Raw genomic sequence first — 22,687 nt, 5'->3', positions numbered from 1 at the left:
TGTACAAAACACATCCTAATTACATGACAGTGGTGAATATTGAGGTGCCAGGGTGTCACAAGAAGAACAACTTGAAAAGATTTTTTCTTGCTGTGAAGTAAATGTTGTTCTGTTCAATTTACTTTAGGATTTTAGTTTGGAGTGTTAGTGTATCCATGTTATTCCCTATTACATTCTTGAAGAACTGTGTAGCTCGAAAGCTTGTCTTTTTCACCAACAAAAGTTGGTCCAAATAAAAGAAATTACCTCACCCACCTTGTCTCGCCTTCTGATTTTAAATAGAACAGATATTTTTTTATTACCATTAGAGTAATTTTTATAACAAGAGTTTGTAAATTATGCATAGAGTGGCTTACACTCGAGATGTTTTTGACAACCCCGCAAGAACATATTAGAGTTAACTGTGTCAATAAAATGATGTTTGCAGCCCTCTTAAAGACTTAAATTCTTGCAATCATCTGCTGCTAGTGTGTGAAGTATTTATTTAAAAAAACATACCGGCATGCATAACTGATAGCTTAGTACTCAGAACATTGAGGCTATAACAATACCGAAGTATTCCTGGTAGGAAATGTTAATTGTTGGTTAATTTTTAAACTTTTAAACATTTTTAGTGTTCCTAAGAGGTACCAACTTGATGACCTTGGAGACCGAAATTGATGACAAAACAAATTAGGAGCTGAAATTCTTTAATCAACAAGAACAAGAACAGCACTGGATACAATAATGGAAGCTCTGTTATAGTTCCCAGCTAATATACCTCAGTTCTGATCTGGGGGTACGACTTTTTCAATATGTGAGGGTAGATCACTTTCTATGCCCATGTGGTATTGAGCCTGTCTGTGATAGTGATTTTTTTCAATATGGATTCAACAAGAAAGAAGACTGAGATGACTATCTCATTTGACACTAGATTTTGGGTGGTTACAGTTATTTCAACTGGGCTGGTTTAGAGTAACAACCTGCCACGATGAAAGCTACACGTCCCATTATTCATTCTCCAAAACCATCCAGTGGTCTGTGCTGGCCCCCATACTCTTTAGTTTTCTCAATTACATACAAAGAATAACAATAAAACTATGATATAACATCAACTGAATAGTAAAAATGACAAAGAAAAAAACCAAAACAAAACCAACAGTGAATATTAAGATGTGTCACATATTTTGACTGAGTAGTGCAGTATACTTATTCTCTAGGGAGACCCTATTCAATGAAAACCCTATTGTCTCAAAATCTTCACCTCTTTCTCCCCACTTCCAGTTCCAATATCTCATTGCAGGATATTTACTAGGCATTAAGGGCTGGGACCACGAGCTCCTCGCAGCTGGTCAGCAAATACGCTTCACCTCCAGCTTTAATGCATAATATTATGCTATAGGCAACACTCTCCTTTTGTATTTGGCTAATGTTTAACATTTAATAGTAATTTAAGATACACTAACCAGAAATGCTATGGAAATGCCATTCTTTTGTTGGCTCCATTCTGGCTCCTAATGGAGTTTATAGAATACCTGTCTTTGGGAATCAAAGATTTTCTTCTCCTGATTCTGGAACACAGCAGGGGCCTAGACCTAGGGATCCAACTCGATTTCTTGTAGTAGAAGAGATCAAATACATTGTGACAGCGTCTTCGTTGTATTCAGGAAAGTATTTAAACTGATAGTATTAACAGGCATCTGCCTACGCAAGGGACTGGAGGTTTTTTCTGGTTATACATGTGTGGGCCAATTTGCTTCCTTTCACATTACAAATGTTGGAAGAAATCTTCTGGGGCAGGGGGGTCCCCTTCTTGGAGATTCCCCCATACTATCCTGTCAAGAGGTGAGATTTGCCCCTTAGTGGAAGAGGCTGCAGGTTCCAGCTACAAACCTGGCAGATGACAAGGGGTGCATGGGAAGTCAGGGCCATCCATACAAAAGGCTCTGTGCCACCACACCTCCTCTGGCAGCACAGCTCCATTGGAGCTTTAGTAACAGGGGAGCACCCCTCTCGCCCCACCAACTGGTAGTAGTGGTAATATGTAGCGTGTAGTGGTGGGGAGAATACAGAAAAGCCTAGAGCTGTACTCTAGTACATAAAAGTTTGTTACAAGAAGGAGGAAGACGAATTGTTGTTAACCTCTGAGGATAGGACAAGAAGTAGTGGGCTTAAATTGCAGTAAGGGAAGTTTAGGTTGGACTTTAGGAAAAACTTTCTAATTCTCAGGGTGGTTAAGCACTGAAATAAATTGCCTAGGGAGGTTGTGGAATCTCCATCATTGGAGATTTTTAAGAGCAGGTTAGAAAAACACCTGCAGGACCACCCAGAGGATTCAGGGGGCCTGGGGTCTTCGGCGGCAGGGGTCCTTCCACTGTGGCACTTCACTCACTCTGGGACCCGCCGCCGAACTGCCACCGAACACCCAGAGTGGAAGGAGCCCTCACCGCTGAACTGCCGCCTGCAGCGGAAGAAGCGCCGGGTCTTCGGCAGCAGGTCCTTCACTCGCTCAGGGTGTGTTCAGTGGCACTGAAGGACCTGCCGCCGAAGACCCACCGAAAACTCTTGTGGGGGCCCCTGTGAGGCCCAGAGCCTGGGGCAAATTGCCCCACTTGCCCCCTCATTGAGTGGCCCTGAACACTTGTCAGGAATGGTCTAGATCAGTGGTCACCAACCAGTCGATCGCGATCGACTCACCGATCCTAGAGGATCTCCCTGTTGATCACAATTTCCGGCAGCAGCGTAGTGTGGCTGCCACTAAGGCAGACTCCCTGCCTATCCCGGCCCCACACTGCTCCCAAAAGCGGCCACTGCAGCCCCGCATCTCCCTCCGCATGCTGCTCCTGCCTGCAAGTACCACCCCCGCAGCTTCCATTGGCTGGTAGGCAGGGAGTCTGCCTTAGACTCGCTGTGCCTGCCGCTGACCAGGAGCCACCAAAGGTAAGTGCTGCTCAGCAGAAGGCCACACCCCACCCCCATCCCTGAATCCTCTTCCCAAGCCAGCATCCCATACCCTCTCCTGTGCCACAAACCCCCTCCTGCACCCTAGCCCCCTTCTGGAGCCAGCACCCCATAACCCCTCCTGCACCCCAACCCCCAGCCCTGACCCCCTCCCAGAGCCAGCACCCTGTACCCCCTCCTGCACCCCAACACTGCCCCAACCCAGAGCCCCCTCCTGTACCCAAATTCCCTCCTAGAGCTTGCACCCCTCACCCCCTTCTACACAACCTCCAGGCTCAGCCCAGAGCCCTCCCACACTGCAAACCCCTCGGCCCCAGCCAAGAGCCCGCACCCCCTCCTGAACCAAATCCCCTGCCCCAGTGCAGTGAAAGTGAGTGAGAGTGGGGGAGAGCGAGCAATGGAGAGAGGGGGATTGAGTGAGCAGGGCGGGGCTTTGGGGTAGGGGTGGGACCTCAGGAAAGGGGCAGGGTAAATCCTGAGTTGCCCTTAGATTTAAAAAGCGATCTTGGGTGTAAAAAGGTTGGAGACCACTGGTCTAGATAATACTTAGTCCTGCAACGAGTGCAGGGGACTGATGATGATGGATAATGATGCTCTATTTACATTTTTTTAGATCAGCCAGACAGTTAATCCATATAACATGTGCTGAACTGATTTCCCCCAGTTCCCAATCTCAGCTCGGTGCTGAACTGATAGTACTGCATAACATTCTGATTTAAAAACTAGCACTAAGTCAAATACCTTACAGCACTCCAAGTATCTTATGGCACCAGTTACCTTTGCCAACCAAACATATCTTAAAACCCCCCATCAAGTTCCACAAAGCCTACTTCCATTGAACCATGTTGATTGGCAGCAATGATGTAAGCTCTTTGGGGAATGGACTGTCTTTTTGTGCTGTTTGTACAGCTCCTAACACAATGGGGTGCTTTTAGGGTTGCTAGGTGCTATAATAATACAAACAATACAAACCTTTAAATCTTTACTGCTTCCATTCCACATCAGACTTCTCAGGATTTTGTTCAGGACTGATGTCAAGCTAACCAGCCTATAGATACACAGGTCTTCCCATTAATCCTTTTTAAATATTGGCACATTCATTGTTTTCCTGCAGTCTGGAACTTCCTCTGTATCCCACAATTTGTAAAATATCAACATCAATGGGTCAGAGTGCTCCCTGGTCAACTATTTTAAAACTCTTGGGTGCAAGTTATCTGGCCCTGCAGATTTAAAGTATTTGTTAGCAGTTGCTATTTAACTTCCTCTCTTGCTGCTGGAATGGCAATTATTTCAATTAGCATTGCAATGATACAAGAATACATATTTTTGAATGCTTCTGACTTTTCTACATTTACTATTTTACCATCCCTGTCTAGTAACAGACCTATTTGGTTAGCACAAAACATATAATTAGGTCATGAGCACCTGTACCTAGGCAACCACAAATTTTTAGTTCTGTGATCATTTTATTTGTTAGAATGAGATCTAATATAGAATTACCCATACTTTGTTTGGAAAAGGTCAGGGGTGAAAGTAAGTTAAAGGACTTACCGGTACACTGGAGTCCTGGACAGAGGCGTGGCCTCAATTGGAAGAGGTGGGGCATTTAATTAAATATTTAAAGGCCCCGGGGCTCTGGCTGCAGGGAGCCCCTGGCCTTTTAAATCGCCGCCCAAGTCCCACTGCTGGAACCATTTAAAGTGCCACCTGAGCCCCGATGCCGGAGCCCCGGGGTAGCAGGGACTCTGCTAGCAGGTAGCTCTGGCGGTGATTTAAAGGGCTGGGACTCCCCGCAGCAGCAGGAGCCCTGGGCCCTTTAAGGTGCCACCAGAGCCCCCGGGGTAGCAGTGGCAGGGCTCTGTGAGGATTTAAAGGGCCCAGGGCTCTGGCCACTGTGGGGAGCCCTGGGCCCTTTAAAGTGCCGCCCAAGCCCCACTGCTGGAGCCACAGGATAGCAGAGGCAGGGCTCTGGCAGTGATTTAAAGGGCTGGGGCTCCCTGCAGCAGCAGGAGCCCCGGGCCCTTTAAATCACTAGTCTGGAGACGCCAGTCCGGTCCAGCATGGCGTACCGGCTCTTGCCGGTATGCCGTACCATACTGGCTTACTTCCACCTCTGGAAAAGGTACCTATAATGTTTAGACATTCCAAGAAGGTTTTACTAGAGGCAGTATGAGGCCTCGGAACTCAAGAGTCAAATCTCATCATTTCTTTGTCAGCAAATATCTGAAACCCACTGACAACACATTCCATTCCCCTCTAATGCTAGTCCAAATAGAGCAGTGATACTCAGAACTGAGGCTTGGGAGCCAAAAGTGGCTCTTTAATGTGTCTCCTGTTGCTCTTTATAGCACATAATATTGAAACACTATTTGATTTAATTATTAACCAAAGCTATTATATATATGTTAAATGAATGAATGCTCCTGTGGCTTTTTTGGGTAATGTTGATCGCTAATTTGGTTTCTGAACCCCTGAGGTTACTGTTACTGTAAGCTCAGCTTGCAGAGATCTGTGTGAAGAATCTAAAGATCCCAATCCTGCTGATGACCCATGGGGGTGTCAATATAATAGCACATTATGGGATTTCAGGTTGTTTTTCTAAATCCCTAGGAAATTACACATACAAATACTTTGAGAGAACATTAAGGATGCAAAGTCAAGCACTGAAAAAGTTAGGAAATGCCAAATGCAACCTTAATTCTGCCACTTTGTGCATAGACCTTCTGATACTTTAATTACATGATCACACACATTTTCCACAGGATCCCTGCCTCATTCAGTGCACAGGATGAATCTGCTCTGGAGATGAATCAGCATTTGTAGTAATGCAGACTAATCTATATAACTTCTACTTGGTATGTTGCTGAAGTTGGAAGGTGTAGTGAATGAGGCAGGGGATTATAGACAGAGAACTGACAGTCTCATGATTAAGGCTGTTAAATGCTGCCATAAAGAATTAGATTCTATACCTGGTTGTGACAGAGTTCCTATTTGATGCTAAGCAAGTCACTTAAACCTAGGGTGATCAATGTCCCATTTTATAGGGACAGTCCCAATTTTTCAGTTTTTTTCTTATATAGGCTCCTATTACCCCCCACCCTCTGTCCTGATTTTTCACTTGCTGTCTGGTCACCCTACTTAAACCAAACTTTTCACTTGTGGTCACTAATTGTGTGTTCCTCATTTTCTGGGTGATCTGAAATGCAGGTTCTGATTTGCAGAAATGCTAAACACTCACAGCTGCAACTGAAATCAATGGGAGCTGTGCTTTGAACATATAAAATGTGCTATTTAATGCTGTATATTTTGAAAAATCTTGTATACTTTTGACCTCCCTGTGCCTCCAGTCTGTAACATGGGGGTAATACCCCCTTCATCTCATACAGGTGTTGTGAAAATAAATGTATTATGTTTGTGATGCACTCAGATACGGTAGTAATGAGCACCACAGAAAAAAACATGAGGAAATTAATGTCTTTATTCAGAGCAATGTTTGAATAGTGTGCAGTAAAACAGAACAAGAAAATAAAATATGGAATAGTTGCTCCTTAATTGACAGCAATGTTCCTTCAGTGCATTGACTGAGGCAGGGTACCTGTGGAAAAAAATAGTGCGTAATCACATAAACACCATCAGAATGCATACGCACATGGCTGATTTAAGGATGCACAGGCAACCTTAATTATGGTATTTCCTAACTTTTCAATGTTTGACTGTGCGCCTTTGAATGTTTTCAACATGTTTTTGTGTGTGTAATTATAGACAAGTTTAAACATCTCAGCTGTGCACCCACAGCACTGCCCTGACTGACAGGCATACCCATCCACCACAAACAGACTTATCTCTGGTCACAAAAATTTAATTCTTCACTCTTAATTATATAGGTATTGCCCAGATTCCAGCCTATTTAATCATACAGAGTCCATAAAAATACTACTTAATGCTTGACTAGACTGTATATGGAGGGCTGTAATTTCTCATGATTCACAAACATTCCATTTGACTCCCATTATGTCAGTATTGCTGCACACAGATCCCATGTCTTAGAATTTGCTTAGATGTAAAACATAATTGACAGGCGTCCTTGGGACCTCATGAAGCATTCAGGACTTTGATGGACCTTGCAAGCTGTGCCCCATTCCTTTCCAGTCTCTCCAAATGTGGAGGTTTGCTACAGGAAAGCAATTCCTGTGTGACTTTCCATCTCCTGCCTTTTCAAGATGAGGCCCACATCTGTGCCAGGCATACTTCGTAGATCAGGTAAACTAATAATGTACACATGCCTGTAGGTACACGTACACCCCACCTCCCTCCATACGTGTGTATAAAAAAATAGAAATTGGAGGGAAACGGAGGAGATTCCTTGCAGCCATTTGGGTGTAGCAATCTTTCTTTGTGATGCTTAGAAATAAACATACAAGGCTCGTATGCAAAAAACTCTTTATTTATAACAGAACAATTGACAGGAAAGTTAGCCACTTCCAATTCTTCAGGAATGTCTTCATCATTTCACAGTCAGATAGTGTGTAAGAGCATAGTTATTTCATGGTAACAACTATGGGAAGGAACTGAGCTGTCTGTTAAAAGGCCTCTCTGTACAGTGTAAAAAGGACTGTTGTGATGTGGGTGTAGCAGGTTCTCACTTTGCAAGTATGTTGGGCAATGTGCATCCAGTGCCATTAGACAAAGATACAAAGTAGTTATGGATATTAGTAGTAGGTATTAGCTATGTGCATGGGGAACACTACATCCACATTCTGTTTCAGAAATCTATCCTTTTATCTATCCACTCCTTTCACTTCCCCAAATGCCAAAAAAGTTAATACGTCAAATTCTACTGGTATTGACACTTTCAGAGAATCTCTTTTTCCATTTAGAATTTTTGTTTGACACGTGCACTTCAGTTTACATTCAGATGCTTACGTTAACCAAAATATAGTGGAAGTGTCATTAAGAACAAGGACACACTTGGAATTTGTGAAGATGCTTTGTCAAGGTTTCATTGTTAAAAAAACCCTAATAATTGTTAAAGACACTGCTTTTAAAGATTGCTTTTATTCTCTAAAAATAGGTATATGGATTTTATAAACATGTATATAATCTACTTCAGAATATTTGAGACATTTTGTATGTCACAAATTCTCATTAATTTATTTAAAATATTTTCTTCCAAGTCTGAATTGAGTTAGATAAGCTAACCAATCTAATTATTGCTTTTAGCTATCATACTGCACACTACTATGCAGTGAGGGGAAGATGAGATCGCTCTTTTGCTTTTGCGTATGGTTCTGTCTGTAGACATCTCTAGTGCAGTGCATTGGCTCTGACCTGAGGACCTTACAAGACCCTTACAAGAGGAGTCAGACCATTTAAGCTTGACTACTTGGTAAGATTAATCTTGATCATCAATTTACTTTCTTTAATCAGGGCATGTGCCTTTCAGTAGGTAGACTAATAGTTAAAGTGCTTCAGTTAAAGTAAAAAAAACCCCAACAGATAGAAGAGGTTTATCTGGAGAATCTGATACACTACTTACAGAATACGCACTGAAGCATCTGAAATGCTGAATGTTTCCCATGGATCAATGCAGTGCAAGCAGTTTTATACATTATGTGCTGCAATTCCGCTAGACTGGAGATGTACAGTACTTACAAAAACACAATCCAAAAAGCAGAGACTAGTGCTGGTGGCTCTTCCTTGTCATTTTAGAAACATAAAAAATTCTGCACTACTTTTTCATAATTTAAATACATAAGTAATCTCCACTTTTATTACTTTATGACAATGACTTCAAATGTACATTATTTTAAGTACCATTGTAATAGCTCCGTGTATAATACAGATATTTGCTGATATCTTGTCAGAAAATAAAATAAAAAATACCTTTCACTATATAAAAAATGCTGGAAAGACAAGAACACAGAACAGGGACTTGGTACAGACTATGAATTCAGTTTTATATCAACCACAGTTAACCCAAAAATTAACAGATACACAGCGATATTCAAAAGCAGTGCAAATATCTTTGGAGGTTAGAATAAAATTATACTACAAGAACATCAGACAGGGGAAATAAAAAGGCAAGTACTTCAAGTACAAGGAACCAGTCTGCATGAGGTCCATCTTAGTGTTTATTTGAATTTCTTTTCCAAATTTTACTTCTTCCTCTGAAACACGTTGGCCAACATGGCACCTGATGTAGTCAACTGGCCCATTTTGTTCAAAAACTTGGTCTTTGTATCTTCACTCACAAGGCTTGCAGCAATTGACATTGAGCTAGGAAAGGGTTAAGAGATTAGTTACATAAGAGAACTAAAAAACCCCAAAGAATGTTGTGGTTTGCTGTTTAATAGGCAACATAAGTGTCTTATCAGCACATTCATGGTTTAAAAATCATAAAAGACTAGGCTGTTATGAATAGCTATGAAAAAGCCAAACCCAAGGACACACTTGGTTGACAAGTCTACATACCAGACAAACAACAATTTCCTTCCAGCCTCCACAGTGGTAGTATGTTTCAAGTACCATCAAAGCTTCTATATTACTTGTGAACCTCAGGGTCCGGTAGCACACTCAACCCAAATGGTAGTTTTCATAGTTCCAGGAAAAAGTAGCCCTAGAGGTCCTTCAGAGTCCTACTGAAGAACTTTAAAATGCATTTGCATATTCTTTTTAATATCTTTAGAAGTTCTCACGTTAATGTTAGCTTAATAATTCGATGATTACTTCTCAAGGATGAATGCCTTTGTGAAGCATCTACTTTGTCACCTTCTAGTTGGAAATATAAACTCTAAGCCTTCATTTGTCCAAGTACTATACATTTGGAAGACCACATCTAATCTCAAATCAGATTCAGAAAAGCAATAAAGCTAAAACTACTGAACGTAAGAAACTGGAGTGTGTGGCAATAGGTTTTAAAAAGCCATACAGTCACATAGACACTCCTCTGGCATTTCTAATGAACTGGAGTGTTCAACTTCCCAGCAAACAGATAACTGTCACTACAGTAGAAATGTGTCACAAGACAGATCATTCCTATAAATTAGTATCACAAAAGGCAGAAGTGCTAATAAATGTGCTGCACTTCCTGTACTACATCAAGACATTTGTGGTTAAAATGTCAAGGCAAACTTTCTTTCCACATAATGCAGCACCACGTTTTACTAAAATTAAAATGGAGTCCTCAAAGCTCGGCAGGGACTCTGACCATTTGATAATTATCAAAGTGCTTACAGCATCCAAGTCTATAAAAATGAATTTCCTGAAATCAAACACATAGCAATCAGAAACAATACCAACATTTCAAACCTTCCTGGATGTCAAGGCAGGTCAAATAAGTGAAAGTTAGTTATGAATTGTTCTCCCATAAGCCAAAAAGGAAGTTACTTACCTGTAACTAAAGGTTCTTTGAGATGTGTGGTCCTATTGGTATTCCGAATGTGGGTGCACATGTGCCATGTGCCAGAGCCGGAAGGTTTTCTTAGCAGTGTCAGTTGACCCACAAGTGTGTCTCCTTGTGCTCTCAGCCAAGAGTATAATCGGCTGTGTGGATTGATGCCTCTCCAGTGACCCTCCCCTTACTCCTGAATAGAGCAGTTCACAGCAGAGAGGATTGAGGGCGGGTATTGGAATACAAATAGGGACCACACATCTGGAAGAATCTGCAGTTACAGGTAAGTAACCTCCTCTTCTTCTCCTAGTGATGGTCCCTACAGGTATTCCAAACATGGGTGAGTAGCGAGAGTGATTAGTGTGGATGAAGGTGTGAGGTTGTATGAGGAAGTGCAGTCTGCAGTATGGCACAGCCCACTGCAGAATCCACAGCCGCCCCTTGGGCAATGACGTAATGAGATATGAACATGTGTATTGAGTGCCACATTGCTGCTCAACAGATGTCTTGCCATGAGATGTCCACAAGACCGACTGATGTGACTGTCTGCATTCAGGCGGCGGTACATCAGATAGTGTGTATCATTCGTTGATGCATCCAGAGACCCATTTGGAGATTCGTTGGGAGAAGAAGGCTTGATCCGTGGACTGGATGGCAATGGTTTCAAACAGTTTGGCCGGTGCACTAAAGGCGCAGGTTCTGTAGAGTCAAAACACCAACGCATGGTAGACTTTGAGGGAATGCAGCACGCTGTGTGCATGGGAGGTGTGTGGTTTGGGACACAATACAGGGCGGTGGATGTACTGATTAAGATGGAACTCTGACACCACTTTTGGCAGGAACTTAAGGAGTAGCTGTAAGGAAACAATCCATATGGAATACAGTGGGGAGATGGGAGAAGGGGGCCAGCCATCATGGCTGCCAGTTCGCTGACCCATCTAGCTGAGTTAATGGCCACTAAGAACATGTCTTTCATGGAGAGATGTGAGAGGGAGCACATTGCCGCTGGCTTGAAGGGTGGTCTTGTGAGGGAGGAAAGAACCAGATTAAGGTCCCACCGGGGTGTGGGCCAGAGTACTGGTGGGAAGGTATTGAGGAGACCTTTCATGAAGCGGATGGTGGTAGGGTGCATAAACAGAGGCACCCTGCACGATCCCCAAGCAAAAACCAGGCTGCAAAGTGAAGAGGGCCCAGGTTGTGATGCTGGACTTGGCCCCGATCTTGTGTGAGGAGATCCCTGAGTGTTCTGAGGTGGAATAGTACTCAGGTGGAAAAAGTCTGAAGAAGTCTGTGAACCAAAACTGATGGGGTCAGAATGGGGCTATGAGTATTACAGCATCGCAGTCCCATTGAACCTTGTGTGGCACTGACGGGTGGATGGGAATGGGGGAGGCATAGCAGAGGTCACCTGTCCAGGGCAGGAGAAGTGTGTCACCCTGTGAGTCCTCCCACCATGGCTTCCCTGGAACAATAAAGGGGCAACTTGCAGTTCTCATGAGTGGCAAAGAGATCCCAGGGAATTTTGGGTGCCAGGGAGGTACAGTTCTTGGAGCTTCACATAGTGTTTGATGCACTGGTTCCAAAGATGGATGGACTATGAACAGAGAGGGGGAGACTTAGCATCATCCTGCTTGTTGATGTACACTACCGCTGCGATGGTGTTGGAGAATAGTTGAATGTGGTGGGATCGAATGAGAAGAAACACCTGGCATGCATAATGGACTGCCCTCAGTTCAAGCACATTGATGTGCACTCTGGCCTCTTTTGGCGTCCAGACACCCTGGGCTGTGTGATGGTCTAGACGGGTCTCCTAGCCCCCAAGGAGATGTCTCTTGTGATGATGGCCTGCGGGATGGGAGAGGTGAAGGGGGTATCAACCATAACCTTGGAAGGGTTGGTCCCCCATGTGATGGAGGTCAGAACCGTCTGAGGAACAGTGACTCTGGCCTCCAAATGGTCCATGTGGAGTTTGTAGATGGAGAGGATCCAGAATTGGAGGCAACGTATGTGTAGATGTGTGTGCAGTGTCATGGATATAAAGGCTGCCATATATCCCAGGAGGGAGAGGCAATGGTGGACTGTGGTGTGTGGGCTGTGGTGAAGTTCCACAACTATGGCTGTCTCTGTTGTGAAGAAGTCTGCTGGAAGGAAGGCCTGTGCCGCAGCTGAGTCAAGCCACGCCCCAATAAAGTTTATTGTGTAGGTATGAGCACCAATTTCTCCTCATTGAGGCAGATACCTAGAGAGGTCAGGAGAGCGCAAAGGGCAAGGCTGGGAGAGATGAGTTCTTGTTGGGATAGTGCGACAAGGAGCTAGCTGTCCAGGTAGGGATATACCAAGTAGCTGAGGCAGTGCATTTGAGCTGCCACAACAGTGAAGACCTTTGTGAAGACTCATGGAGCCATTGCTATTCTGAAAGGGAGGACTCAGAAATGGTAGTGGTAGTGTCCCACCTGGAAATGGAGAAATTTCCAGTGGGTCAGGTGAACGCTGATGTAGAAGTAGATGTCTTTCAAGTCAAGAGCAGCAAACTAGGCCCTATGGGGAATCACAGGACTAGAAGTTACCTCGAGAGATCATTTAGTACAGTCCTCTACACTCATGGCAGGACTAAGTATTATCTAGACCACTCCTGACAGTTGTTTGTCTACTCTGCTCTTAAAAATCTCCAATGATGGCTATTCCACAACCTCCATAAGCAATTCAGTCCAGTGCTTAACCATCCTGAAAGTTAGGAAGTTTTTCCTAATGTCCAACCTAAACCTCCCTTGCTACAATTTAAGCCCACTGCTTCTAGTCCTATCCTCAGAGATTAAGAATAATAATTTTTCTCCATCCTCCTCCTTGTAACAACTATGTACACCTCTACCCCAATATAATGCTGTCCTCGGGAGCCAAAAAAATCTTACCGTGTTATAGGTGAAACCGCGTTATATCGAACTTGCTTTGATCCGCCGGAGTGCGCAGCCTCGCCCCACGGGGGCACTGCTTTACCGCGTTATATCCGAATTTGTGTTATACCGGGTCGCATTATATAGGGTTAGAGGTTTACTTGAAAACAGTTATGTCCCCTCTCAGTCTTCTCTTTTCGAGACTAAACAAATCTTCAATTTTTTCAACCTTCCCTCATAGAGGTCATGTTTTCTAGACTTTTAATCATTTTTGTTGCTCTTCTCTGGACTTTCTCCCATTTGTCCACATCTTTCCTGAAATGTGGCACCCAAAATTGGACACAATACTCCAGTTGAGGCCTAATCAGCATAGAGTAGAGTGGAATAATTACTTCTCATGTCTTGCTTGCAACACTCCTGCTAATGTTTCATTCACTCCCAGAATGATGTTTGCTTTTTTTGCAACAGTGTTCCACTGCTAACTCATATTTAACTTCTGGCCCACTATGACCCTCAGATCCCTTTCCGCAGTACTCCTTCCTAAGCAGTCATTTCCCATTTTGTATGTGTGCAAATGAGTGTTCCTTCTTAAGTGGAGTACTTTGCATTTGTCCTTATTGAATTTCATCCTATTTATTTCAGACCATTTTGAATTTTAATTCTATCCTCCAAAGCACTTGCACCCCTCCCAGCTTGGTATCGTCCACAAACTTTGTAAGTGTACTCTCTATGCTATTATCTAAATCATTAATGAAGATATTGAACAGAACTGGACCCAGAACTGATCCCTGTGGGACCCCACTCATTATGCCCTTCCAGCATGACTGTGAACCACTGATAACTACTCTCTGTGGACAGTTTTCCAAACAGTTTTTCACCCACCTTCTAGTTGCTCCATCTAGGTTGTATTTCCTTAGTTTGTTTATCAGAAGGTCATGCGAGACAGTATCAAAAGCTTTACTAAAGTCAAGATATACCAGATCTATCGCTTCCCCCTATCCACAAGGCTTATTACTTTGCCAAAGAAAGCTATCAGGTTGGGTTGACATGATTTATTCTTGACAAATCGATGCTGACTTACTTATCACCTTTTCTAGATATTTGCAAATTAATTGCTTAATTATTTGCTCTGTTATCTTTCCGGGCACAGAAGTTAAGCTGACTGGTCTGAAATTTCCCGGGTTGTCTTTATTTCCCTTTTTACAGATTGGCACTAAACTTGCCCTTTTCCAGTTGTCTGGAATCTCTCCAGTCTTCCATGACTTTTCAAAGAAGGGAAGGGATAACAGATGCCAGCATCACCAAATGGAATTTGGCTTTTCTGATAAAGATGTTTAGTAGCCAAAGATCTAGAATGGGGTGGGCGCCCTCCACCCTAATTTGGGATGAGGAAGTATGGGAAGTAGAAGCCTCTCGCTGCGTAGTGAGGTGCCACATACTCTATGGTTCCCTTTGTGAGAAGAGCACCTGCTTCCTGTTGGAGAAGGAAGTGATGGGGGTGGAAGGAGGGGAGAAAGGTGGGGGACAAGCAAGAAATTCTATGGAGTATCCATGGTGGATGACCTCCGGTACCAAACGGTCCATGGTGATCTTGCCCCAATTGTGGACAAACAGGGCAAACCGGCCCCCTCGAAGAGGCCATGAGGCCCCAGGCGTTTGCAGGTCTTGATCAACATATCAAAACTGGGTATTGCGGTGTTGGTGGGAGAGGGTCGAGAAGGTAGCAATGGCAGAGGCTGTGCATCGCTGTTGCTGGGACTGGTGTCGTCTGTATGGGGTTTCCTGTTACTGCTGGTATTAGGCCAGGGAGGGGCATACAGGTGGGGGAGGAACTGCTGGTGTTGCTGCTTGTGCCTTAGAGCCGTTGTATAGTGATTGTAACATGGCTCTGGAGTCCTTCAACAAGTGAAGGGACATATTAGTCTTTGAATAAAACAACTTGTCCTCATCAAAGCGGTGGTCCGCTATAGTAGTTTGTACCTTCCAAGGAAAGCCAAATGACTGGAGCCACGAGTCCCAGCGCATGACAATGCCAGTTGCAAGGCAGTGAGAGGATGTGTCAGCCACATCAATTGCTGTTTGGAAGCCCACCGTGGCAACCAGGTGCCCTTTGTCCACTAACACCTGAAATTGCTGCTGCTTGTCTGGAGGCAGCTTGTCCCGGAACTCTGCTATCTGTGGTAGTTATTAAAACTATACTTGGCTCGCAGGGCCCGACAATTACCCATCTGAAATTGCAGTACGGCAGAGGAACAGGACTTTCTCCCCCAAAAGTTCAGTCGTCTGGCTGCTCAGTCTGGAGGAGTGTACTTGTGTGTGTGCTGGCGTGCCTTTGCTCTGCACACTTCGGTGCAGGGGTACAGGAGGCAGCAGTGTGCACACTACCCTTGCTTGCTGAAGGATTGCATCATTGATAGGGAGCACCACCCTAGATGGTCCCTGAGGCAGGAGGATGTCTGGGACCTAGTACTGTACCCTCCTCCAGCGGTTTGCCCAGGTCCACTGCCACAGGTCCTGATACTGCCTGTGATTGTCTGGGGGAGACAGGGAGGGAGAAATGAGAACCTCATCCGATAAGGAGTAAGCAGCTGTAGGAAAAGGTGGTACGGCTCCATATCCACTTATTCCTCAGAGCTCGATGGTGCTGGTGGAAGAGCCTGGACAGAGCGGGGGGAAGCATGGTAGGGTGGATATTGCTGGTGTATGGGTTCCAGGGCGCTCAGTTTGGCCAAGGGATGGGCCCCCTAGGGGTGCAGTACCAAACCCTTGCTGCTGGGTTGTATGCTGGTGGATAAGGCAGCCAGGGACACAAGTCGGAGCTGTGCAGAGACATTAGGGAAAAGGAGGGTTCCAGCTCTGAGAATTTCTCCAATTCTAAAGAAGGCAGCAGTGGAACCAGTGAGCCGTGGTGCAGTGCCAACAGAGGCCTGTCCAGCAGAAGCAGTTTGTTTGCTGGAGAGGGTGGTTAGGGCAGCACCAGTTCCTCCTTCAGGAGAAGGAGCTCCAAGCGGCTGGGAGTCCGGGGAGTACCCTTGGAGATGCCAGAACACACAGGCAGTGTCTGTGGCACTGGTGCTATGGAGGTGGCAGCAGGATGGGCGGTGCTCCCGCTCCAGGTGGGCGGGTAGGGATGACCGTAGGTACCTCCATCCCTCCATCTGTGGAAGCTTGGACAGCTGAGTCAACATGTGACATCTCACCCGACCTGGTTGGGGGGGAAATGATGTGCTTAGGAGCAGCCCTCAACGGGGACCTGCTCTTATGCCCATGAGAGTGCTTCTTATTCTCATGCTCGGGCTTCTCCTTGACCTCCAGTACCGTGGCGTGTGGAGGGCTGGGAGGAGTGCTCACCACCAGGGACGGACATGGCACTGACAGTTCCGGATCCAAGTGAGCACGTGGCCTCATGGCTTCCTCCAATAGATGTTTTTTGGAGGCAAAACTCCTCAGTCTGAGGTGGGAAAGATTTACAAATCATGCAATGAGTTGCAATGTGAGCCTCCCTGGGACAATACATACACTGCTGGTGCTCATTGCTCATAGAGCATGAGCATGGACAAGAAACAGTTTTTAAACCTCGGAGCAGTCCCGGGAGGGTGGGGGGACGGAAAAGCTTACCCCAGATAGTGTTTTGCTATCACTACCTACGACTATATACAACTATCTATGCTACCCACCAAAAAACAAAACAAAAGCACAACTACAAGAATGATAAACTATTGAAGTCACTCTCTTAGTTAAAAGACTAACAGTGTGAAGGAACAGGGGTTCTGACTCAGGCCATGCGGCAGTAAGAGGGAAGTGGAGAGGCGTCGACCCGTACAGCCTATTATACCCTCAGCTGAGAGTGTGAGGGGAGGCACAATGCACATGCAGGTCAACAGAGACTGCTAAGAAAACCTTCTGGTGCATGGCGCATATGTACACCCACGATTAGAATACATATATGGACCAACATTCGAAGAAGAATACTCTTTACCTGGAGCAGAGGGGCACTCAAAGAGGAGACATTATATTCTTTCTTTTCTCCATAAACAAACAAAAATCCATGCAAATACTTTACATCTCATCCTCACTTGCTTGAATACAGAAATGCATTTTTAAATGATAAAATTATCACTTACGCTATAAAAACTAGTTTATTATACATAACATGTTCATTTTACTATTGCAGCATCCTATCAACCCTGTTCTTTCTTTTGATCTTTTTTCTTCTAGCTATTGAGTCTTGCTATTATCCTAGACTAAGTGCTGGGACAGGAATTGCCTTATTTATATGTTTGTATAGTGCCTGCTACAATAGGGCCTTGACCCATGACTAGGGCCTCTACATACATATGCTCATATGCTGTAGGAATACTTTGAAAAAACTTATTTGCTATAAAATGAAACATCAAATCATCCAAAATTATTCTTAAACTTTATTCTATTTAATATTATTCTATAAACTTAACATTTCCCAATGTCCAATTCTGCATTTGAGCCCCTAAATCTGTATTTGGATGTCTAGATGTCCATTTAAGAACACAAGTTTTAAACCTGGGCTCACAGTATGTCTTGCTTTAGTCAGCATATGACAAAAATCACCTTCTTACATAATGGCTCTGCAGATATCGTGCTGATCTGACACTGATGAAGCAATTTAGCATAATTTCATGATTTGTAACTTCGCAAAAGTGAAAAGTTATCTAAAAAAATCTTTTTGGCAACAGTTGAAAGTCTCAAGCTTTAATATTAGGAAAGTATTTAATACATTTTAAACGGCCATTTAATGATATTTAGCAGTCTGAAAACATGGAGAGAGCCATGTGACCAGTCAGCTCTGTGGATCAGCAGCAATCTGCAGAGCTGTCTGGGAACCACTGGTAGCAAACTTTGCTTTTAGCTTAGCTGCTCTAAGAAAACTGTGTTGTGAAGATGCAAGCTGGATTTCATAGTCAAATCAAAGGGATATTGATTATCAAAGAAGAGGATAATGATTATATAAAGAATCAAAACTTTTACTTAATACCAGCTATTCAAGAACTAGAAGTCACTTCAACCTATGTTATACAAGTCTATCCCAGAAAAAGCTGCTTTAGAAGGGAAAGTAGAGTATTCCACACATTAACAGTGAAAGGAAATGCACTGGGCTAGCTTCAGAAGAGGAAGAAAGCCTGGGGCTGGGAGACAGCAAAAGAAAACCAGTCTTAAACGGAGGGATATTGGGCCCTATGCTACACAGTGAACTAATCAATACGCACTGAAAGACATTTTATTTTCATTGTGAAAGTCTTGTATGAAAACAAAGGTTTAGGGAAACCTCAGAACTTTAGAGACACAAAGTGGGTGATGTAATATCTTCTGTTGGTGAGAGAGAAAAGCTTACACAGAGCTCTTCACATCTGGGAAACGTACTCAGTGTCACAGCTTAAGACAATGTCAGTTTCTGGAATATGTTAGAACAGGGGTAGGCAACCTATGGCATGCGTGCCGAAGGCGGCACGCGAGCTGATTTTCAGTGGCACTCACACTGCCTGGGTCCTTGCCACCGCTCCGGGGGGCTCTGCATTTTAATTTAATTTTAAATGAAGCTTCTTAAAACATTTTAAAAACCTTATTTACTTAATATATAACTAAACTATTGTTATATGTAATAGGCTTATAGAAAGAGACCTTCTAAAAATGTTAAAATGTATTACTGGCACACGAAACCTTAAATTAGAGTGAATAAATGAAGACGAGGCACACCACTTCTGAAAGGTTGCCGACCTCTGCTTTAGAACTTAGAACAAGTTCAGAATTGGGAACATTAAAGTTCAGATTTTCACAGATAACATTCTTACAATATTATAACCCAGACAGGTGGAAACATTTAAAAACAAGTATATCTATGAAACATGTCTAGTATTACCAAGTTTAAATAGTTAAATGTGTTGATCAGGTGAGAAACCTTTATAATTTGGTTCAACGGTCTGAGGGTTTTTTTTTTAAAATCATAACAGCTTAAAAGCCAGTAGTTTATGTTATTAAATGATGCAGCCATGCAACAGTTCTTCTGTTTTATCATAAAAATATAATTCATGACACAGAAAAGTAGTGTTTAAACATTAACTTGACTGATGTCTACATGTATCACATGCAATACAGTACTCCCTTCAATTTATGGTGAGGCTTTGGGCCAAAACATTCAGAAAATCTGTTCATATTACTGTGCACTTTGTAAAATCACTTTGTACTCCTGTTTTTTTTTTTTAAAGTTGGTCACTTGATCAAACTTTTGTCATATATAAATAGGGGTTTAAGAAAAACTGTCTATAAACAGCTTTAGAATTTACAATACTTTATATGTTTTGTTTTTAAATCACAAAAGCATATTCCTTTTGTGATCTCAGAATCTCACTAATCAACATTTCTAATATAAGAGATGAAAATATTTATACACTATGGCTCATCATGTCTACAACTGATTTTGATTAATTTTATTTGTTGTAAATGTATTTGGATAGAGTGGTCCTTGCATCACGTTCCTGGACACTGGTAACTTGATTGTCTTTTGGTTACATTTTTATAAAGGATTTAAATGTATTTAAAAAAAACAAAACAAAAACACTAAAGGGGTTATCTAAAGTTTCTAATAAAATGACCAAGTTTAGATTTCGCTTTAGGGGGACTGAGAAGTTTGTGTGGACATATCTTAAGTCATAAAATATTTTCTATCAAATTTCGACACATTTTTGAAAAAAATATTGCAACAAAAATCTAGTACTGAAAAGATACAAAAAAGGGAAGGTTAAACAAAGGAAACAAGCGTGACACGTTGTGAAAACTTCTCTTTTTCAATCTTACTTCTCAGTAGTTAGCATTCAAGAAGGAAATTAATTGGATGCAGCGTCACTGATTCACGCGTAATACTTACATTTGTATCCACGCTGCACAGGAAGTACTCAATGTGGTATCAAAATGTTTTCTTCAGTTGTAAAATATTACATTTTGATTTAAGTTTTTTGCTACTACGGTGCTGTTTACTAATTTGTTTTTAAAACTGCAGTTAATCTAAAACAAGCCTTAGACTAAAGCTCCAGAAAGATAAAACAGTATGACTTATTTAAAACCAACCCTGTCCACTTAGAGAGATACTTAGAAGAGAACACATTATCATCCCCAAAAGTAACTCCTCTCTCTGTTCAATTAAAAAGAGCAGCCCATCAATGCTTCTAAGTGAAGAGAGTTGCTTCTGACTTACGGCCAACTCTCATTTTCCCAAAGGAACGTAGGCTATGTTTACACTACATCGCAGCGCAGTCTGCAGGAGTGAGTTGCATAGCACACCAAAATGTTGTGCTCTAACTGCCCTTTGTGGCTGCTGCTGGCACAAGCTAAAAGGTACAGAGGGCACAGAGTGAAGAGAAGCCCCTGGTAAAGAGTGCTCATTTGTAAAACAGGTGCTTCTCATTGTGAAATGAAGTTAGGACTGGCTGAATGGGGGGGTAACTATCACGTTTATGGTTTTCAAAATCTACCAAGGAGGTATTGTGGCAGACTGTGCTGGGGCCAAGCTAAGCCCTCTTATCACTGGTGCTGCAACCAACACTTATAATGGCGCATGGACTCTAGGAGTGAATCACTAGCAAAGAGCTACTATTTAAAATGCTTTATAGCCAGGCCCACAGCTTCTCCTCTTAGTCCTACCCAAAAAAGACACCAGGGATATCTCTGAATGTATCCCTTTGTCTTTTTAGTTTCTCATTCTTCTCTGGTCAAAGTTTTTGTCACCTCTGCCTTCCTTATCTTTTCTCTGATCTATTTTTTTGTTATGTTGCTCAGCTCCTCATAGCCCTTCACTCCAAGTGCTTTCCCCATCCCTCCTGTCTGGTTTTCTACTACTTTTTCTGAAACAGGAGAACGTGCCTGAGGCTTTAACCACAAGAACCAGTGCTTTGTCACCAAAGCAGACAGGAGAGGCTACTTCCCTCTCTCTCCCTTGCTGCTTTGTTGCCTGTTGTTTTGCTCCTCCACCCTCTGCTACTCTTCACAAGCAAAGGAACATTAAGATCACTGAAGAACGACTGTACTTTGAATTATTTCACTTCATGCCTGGCTCTCCCCTCCCAGTTCTGCTGATTTCACCCAGAGGAATAGGAAGAGATGGAGGTAGTGAAGGAGCACAATGAAAGATGAAGAGTGCACAGTGAAATAAAGCTCTGAAAGGCTACTTTCTTGGTTTCAGTTTACTAATGTAGTGTGGCACATGGCAGGTTTGAGCCTAGAAAATATACTGGTTACTAGCCCAATATGATCTCTCCTATCTTTAGCCATATTGTTAGGAGAGCAAAAAAAAGTACAAAAATTTAAATGCTGCTTTCTTTCTGCAAAGATTATAAAGTCTTTGAATTTCTTCTCCCTTATAAGAGGTATCTATGACTAGCCAGAATCAATTCACTTTTCATACACTACGACTAGTACTGAGAAAAAAGTTGGCTTAGAACCTAGGCATTGTTTCAAGTCTCCGTGGACTCAAAGTCAAGTCTTCAAGTGTTGGTCTGATGCTAACCGCTGCAGGAGTTGTTCAATTCTCGTTATATGATCTATTCACTATCAGCTACCAACAGTGCACAATATCGTAAGCACTAATAGCTATGTCCCAGGGGCTATACCAGATGTGTTTGAAGCCTATTTTCCCCCACATCAAAAATAGTTCTATTCAGCAACATACACTGACAAACTCCGTCTTTCCTAATTTTCAAAGTAATTTGAGAATCAAGCCTTGTCACCTTGAGAAGTACACTGCTACCTTGATACAACGCCACCTGATATGACACGAATTTGTATATAACACGGTAAAGCAGTGCTCGGGGGGGGAGGGAGGGGGACAGGGCTGCGCACTTCGGTGGATCAAAGCAAGTTCAATACAACATGATTTCACCTATAACGCGGTAACATTTTTTGGCTCCCAGGGACAGCATTATATCAGGCTAGAGGTGTTCTTTTACCAACATTTTACAGATAAGGAGAGAGAGCGGTTAAGTGACTTGCTCAGTCACACTGAAAAATCAGTGTCAGCGCTGGGAACTGACTCCCAAATCTCTTTCTTTGCCATTTGACTATTTTCTCTCTTTATAAGCCTTTCCAGCCAATACTGCTGAATTCCCATAACTTAAAGAGTCTCATTTACTATGCTGAAAAAGTTATTCAGTCCTGAAAATAGTCATTGACTGTGTTCAAAAGTATTTCTTCCAGTAGCCAGTTAGCATCTATGCCTTATTAGACACAGGACAATATTTCAATTATTGCTTCTGATGGGCCAGAAGCAGGGTGGGTGCAAGGATGTTTCATGCCCTAGGTGAAACTTCCACCTTGCGCCCCCCCTCCCCAGCCCTGTGGCAGCTCTCCGCCCCCCCCTCGCCCTAAGGCGTCCCCCTCGCGGCAGCTCCCCACCACTGCTCCGAGGCGTCCCCCCCGGCAGCTCCCCCCGGCCCGGGGAGCT

At 43.2% G+C, this 22,687-nt stretch overlaps 1 protein-coding gene across 1 annotated transcript in view; it reads right to left on the bottom strand.

Annotated features, from left to right (window-relative positions):
- Positions 1–7,363: 7,363 nt before the first annotated feature.
- Positions 7,364–22,687, bottom strand: part of RELCH (RAB11 binding and LisH domain, coiled-coil and HEAT repeat containing) — a 123,158-nt gene continuing 107,834 nt past the window's right edge. The window contains 1 exon segment of the mRNA XM_039526034.1: positions 7,364–9,216. Coding sequence (XP_039381968.1) covers positions 9,096–9,216 — 121 coding nt within the window. The 3' untranslated portion in view covers positions 7,364–9,095.

Source organism: Mauremys reevesii, linkage group 2, assembly GCF_016161935.1.
Source record: "Mauremys reevesii isolate NIE-2019 linkage group 2, ASM1616193v1, whole genome shotgun sequence".
Lineage (NCBI taxonomy): Eukaryota > Metazoa > Chordata > Testudines > Geoemydidae > Mauremys > Mauremys reevesii.
This window is presented reverse-complemented; position numbering and strand designations above follow the sequence as displayed.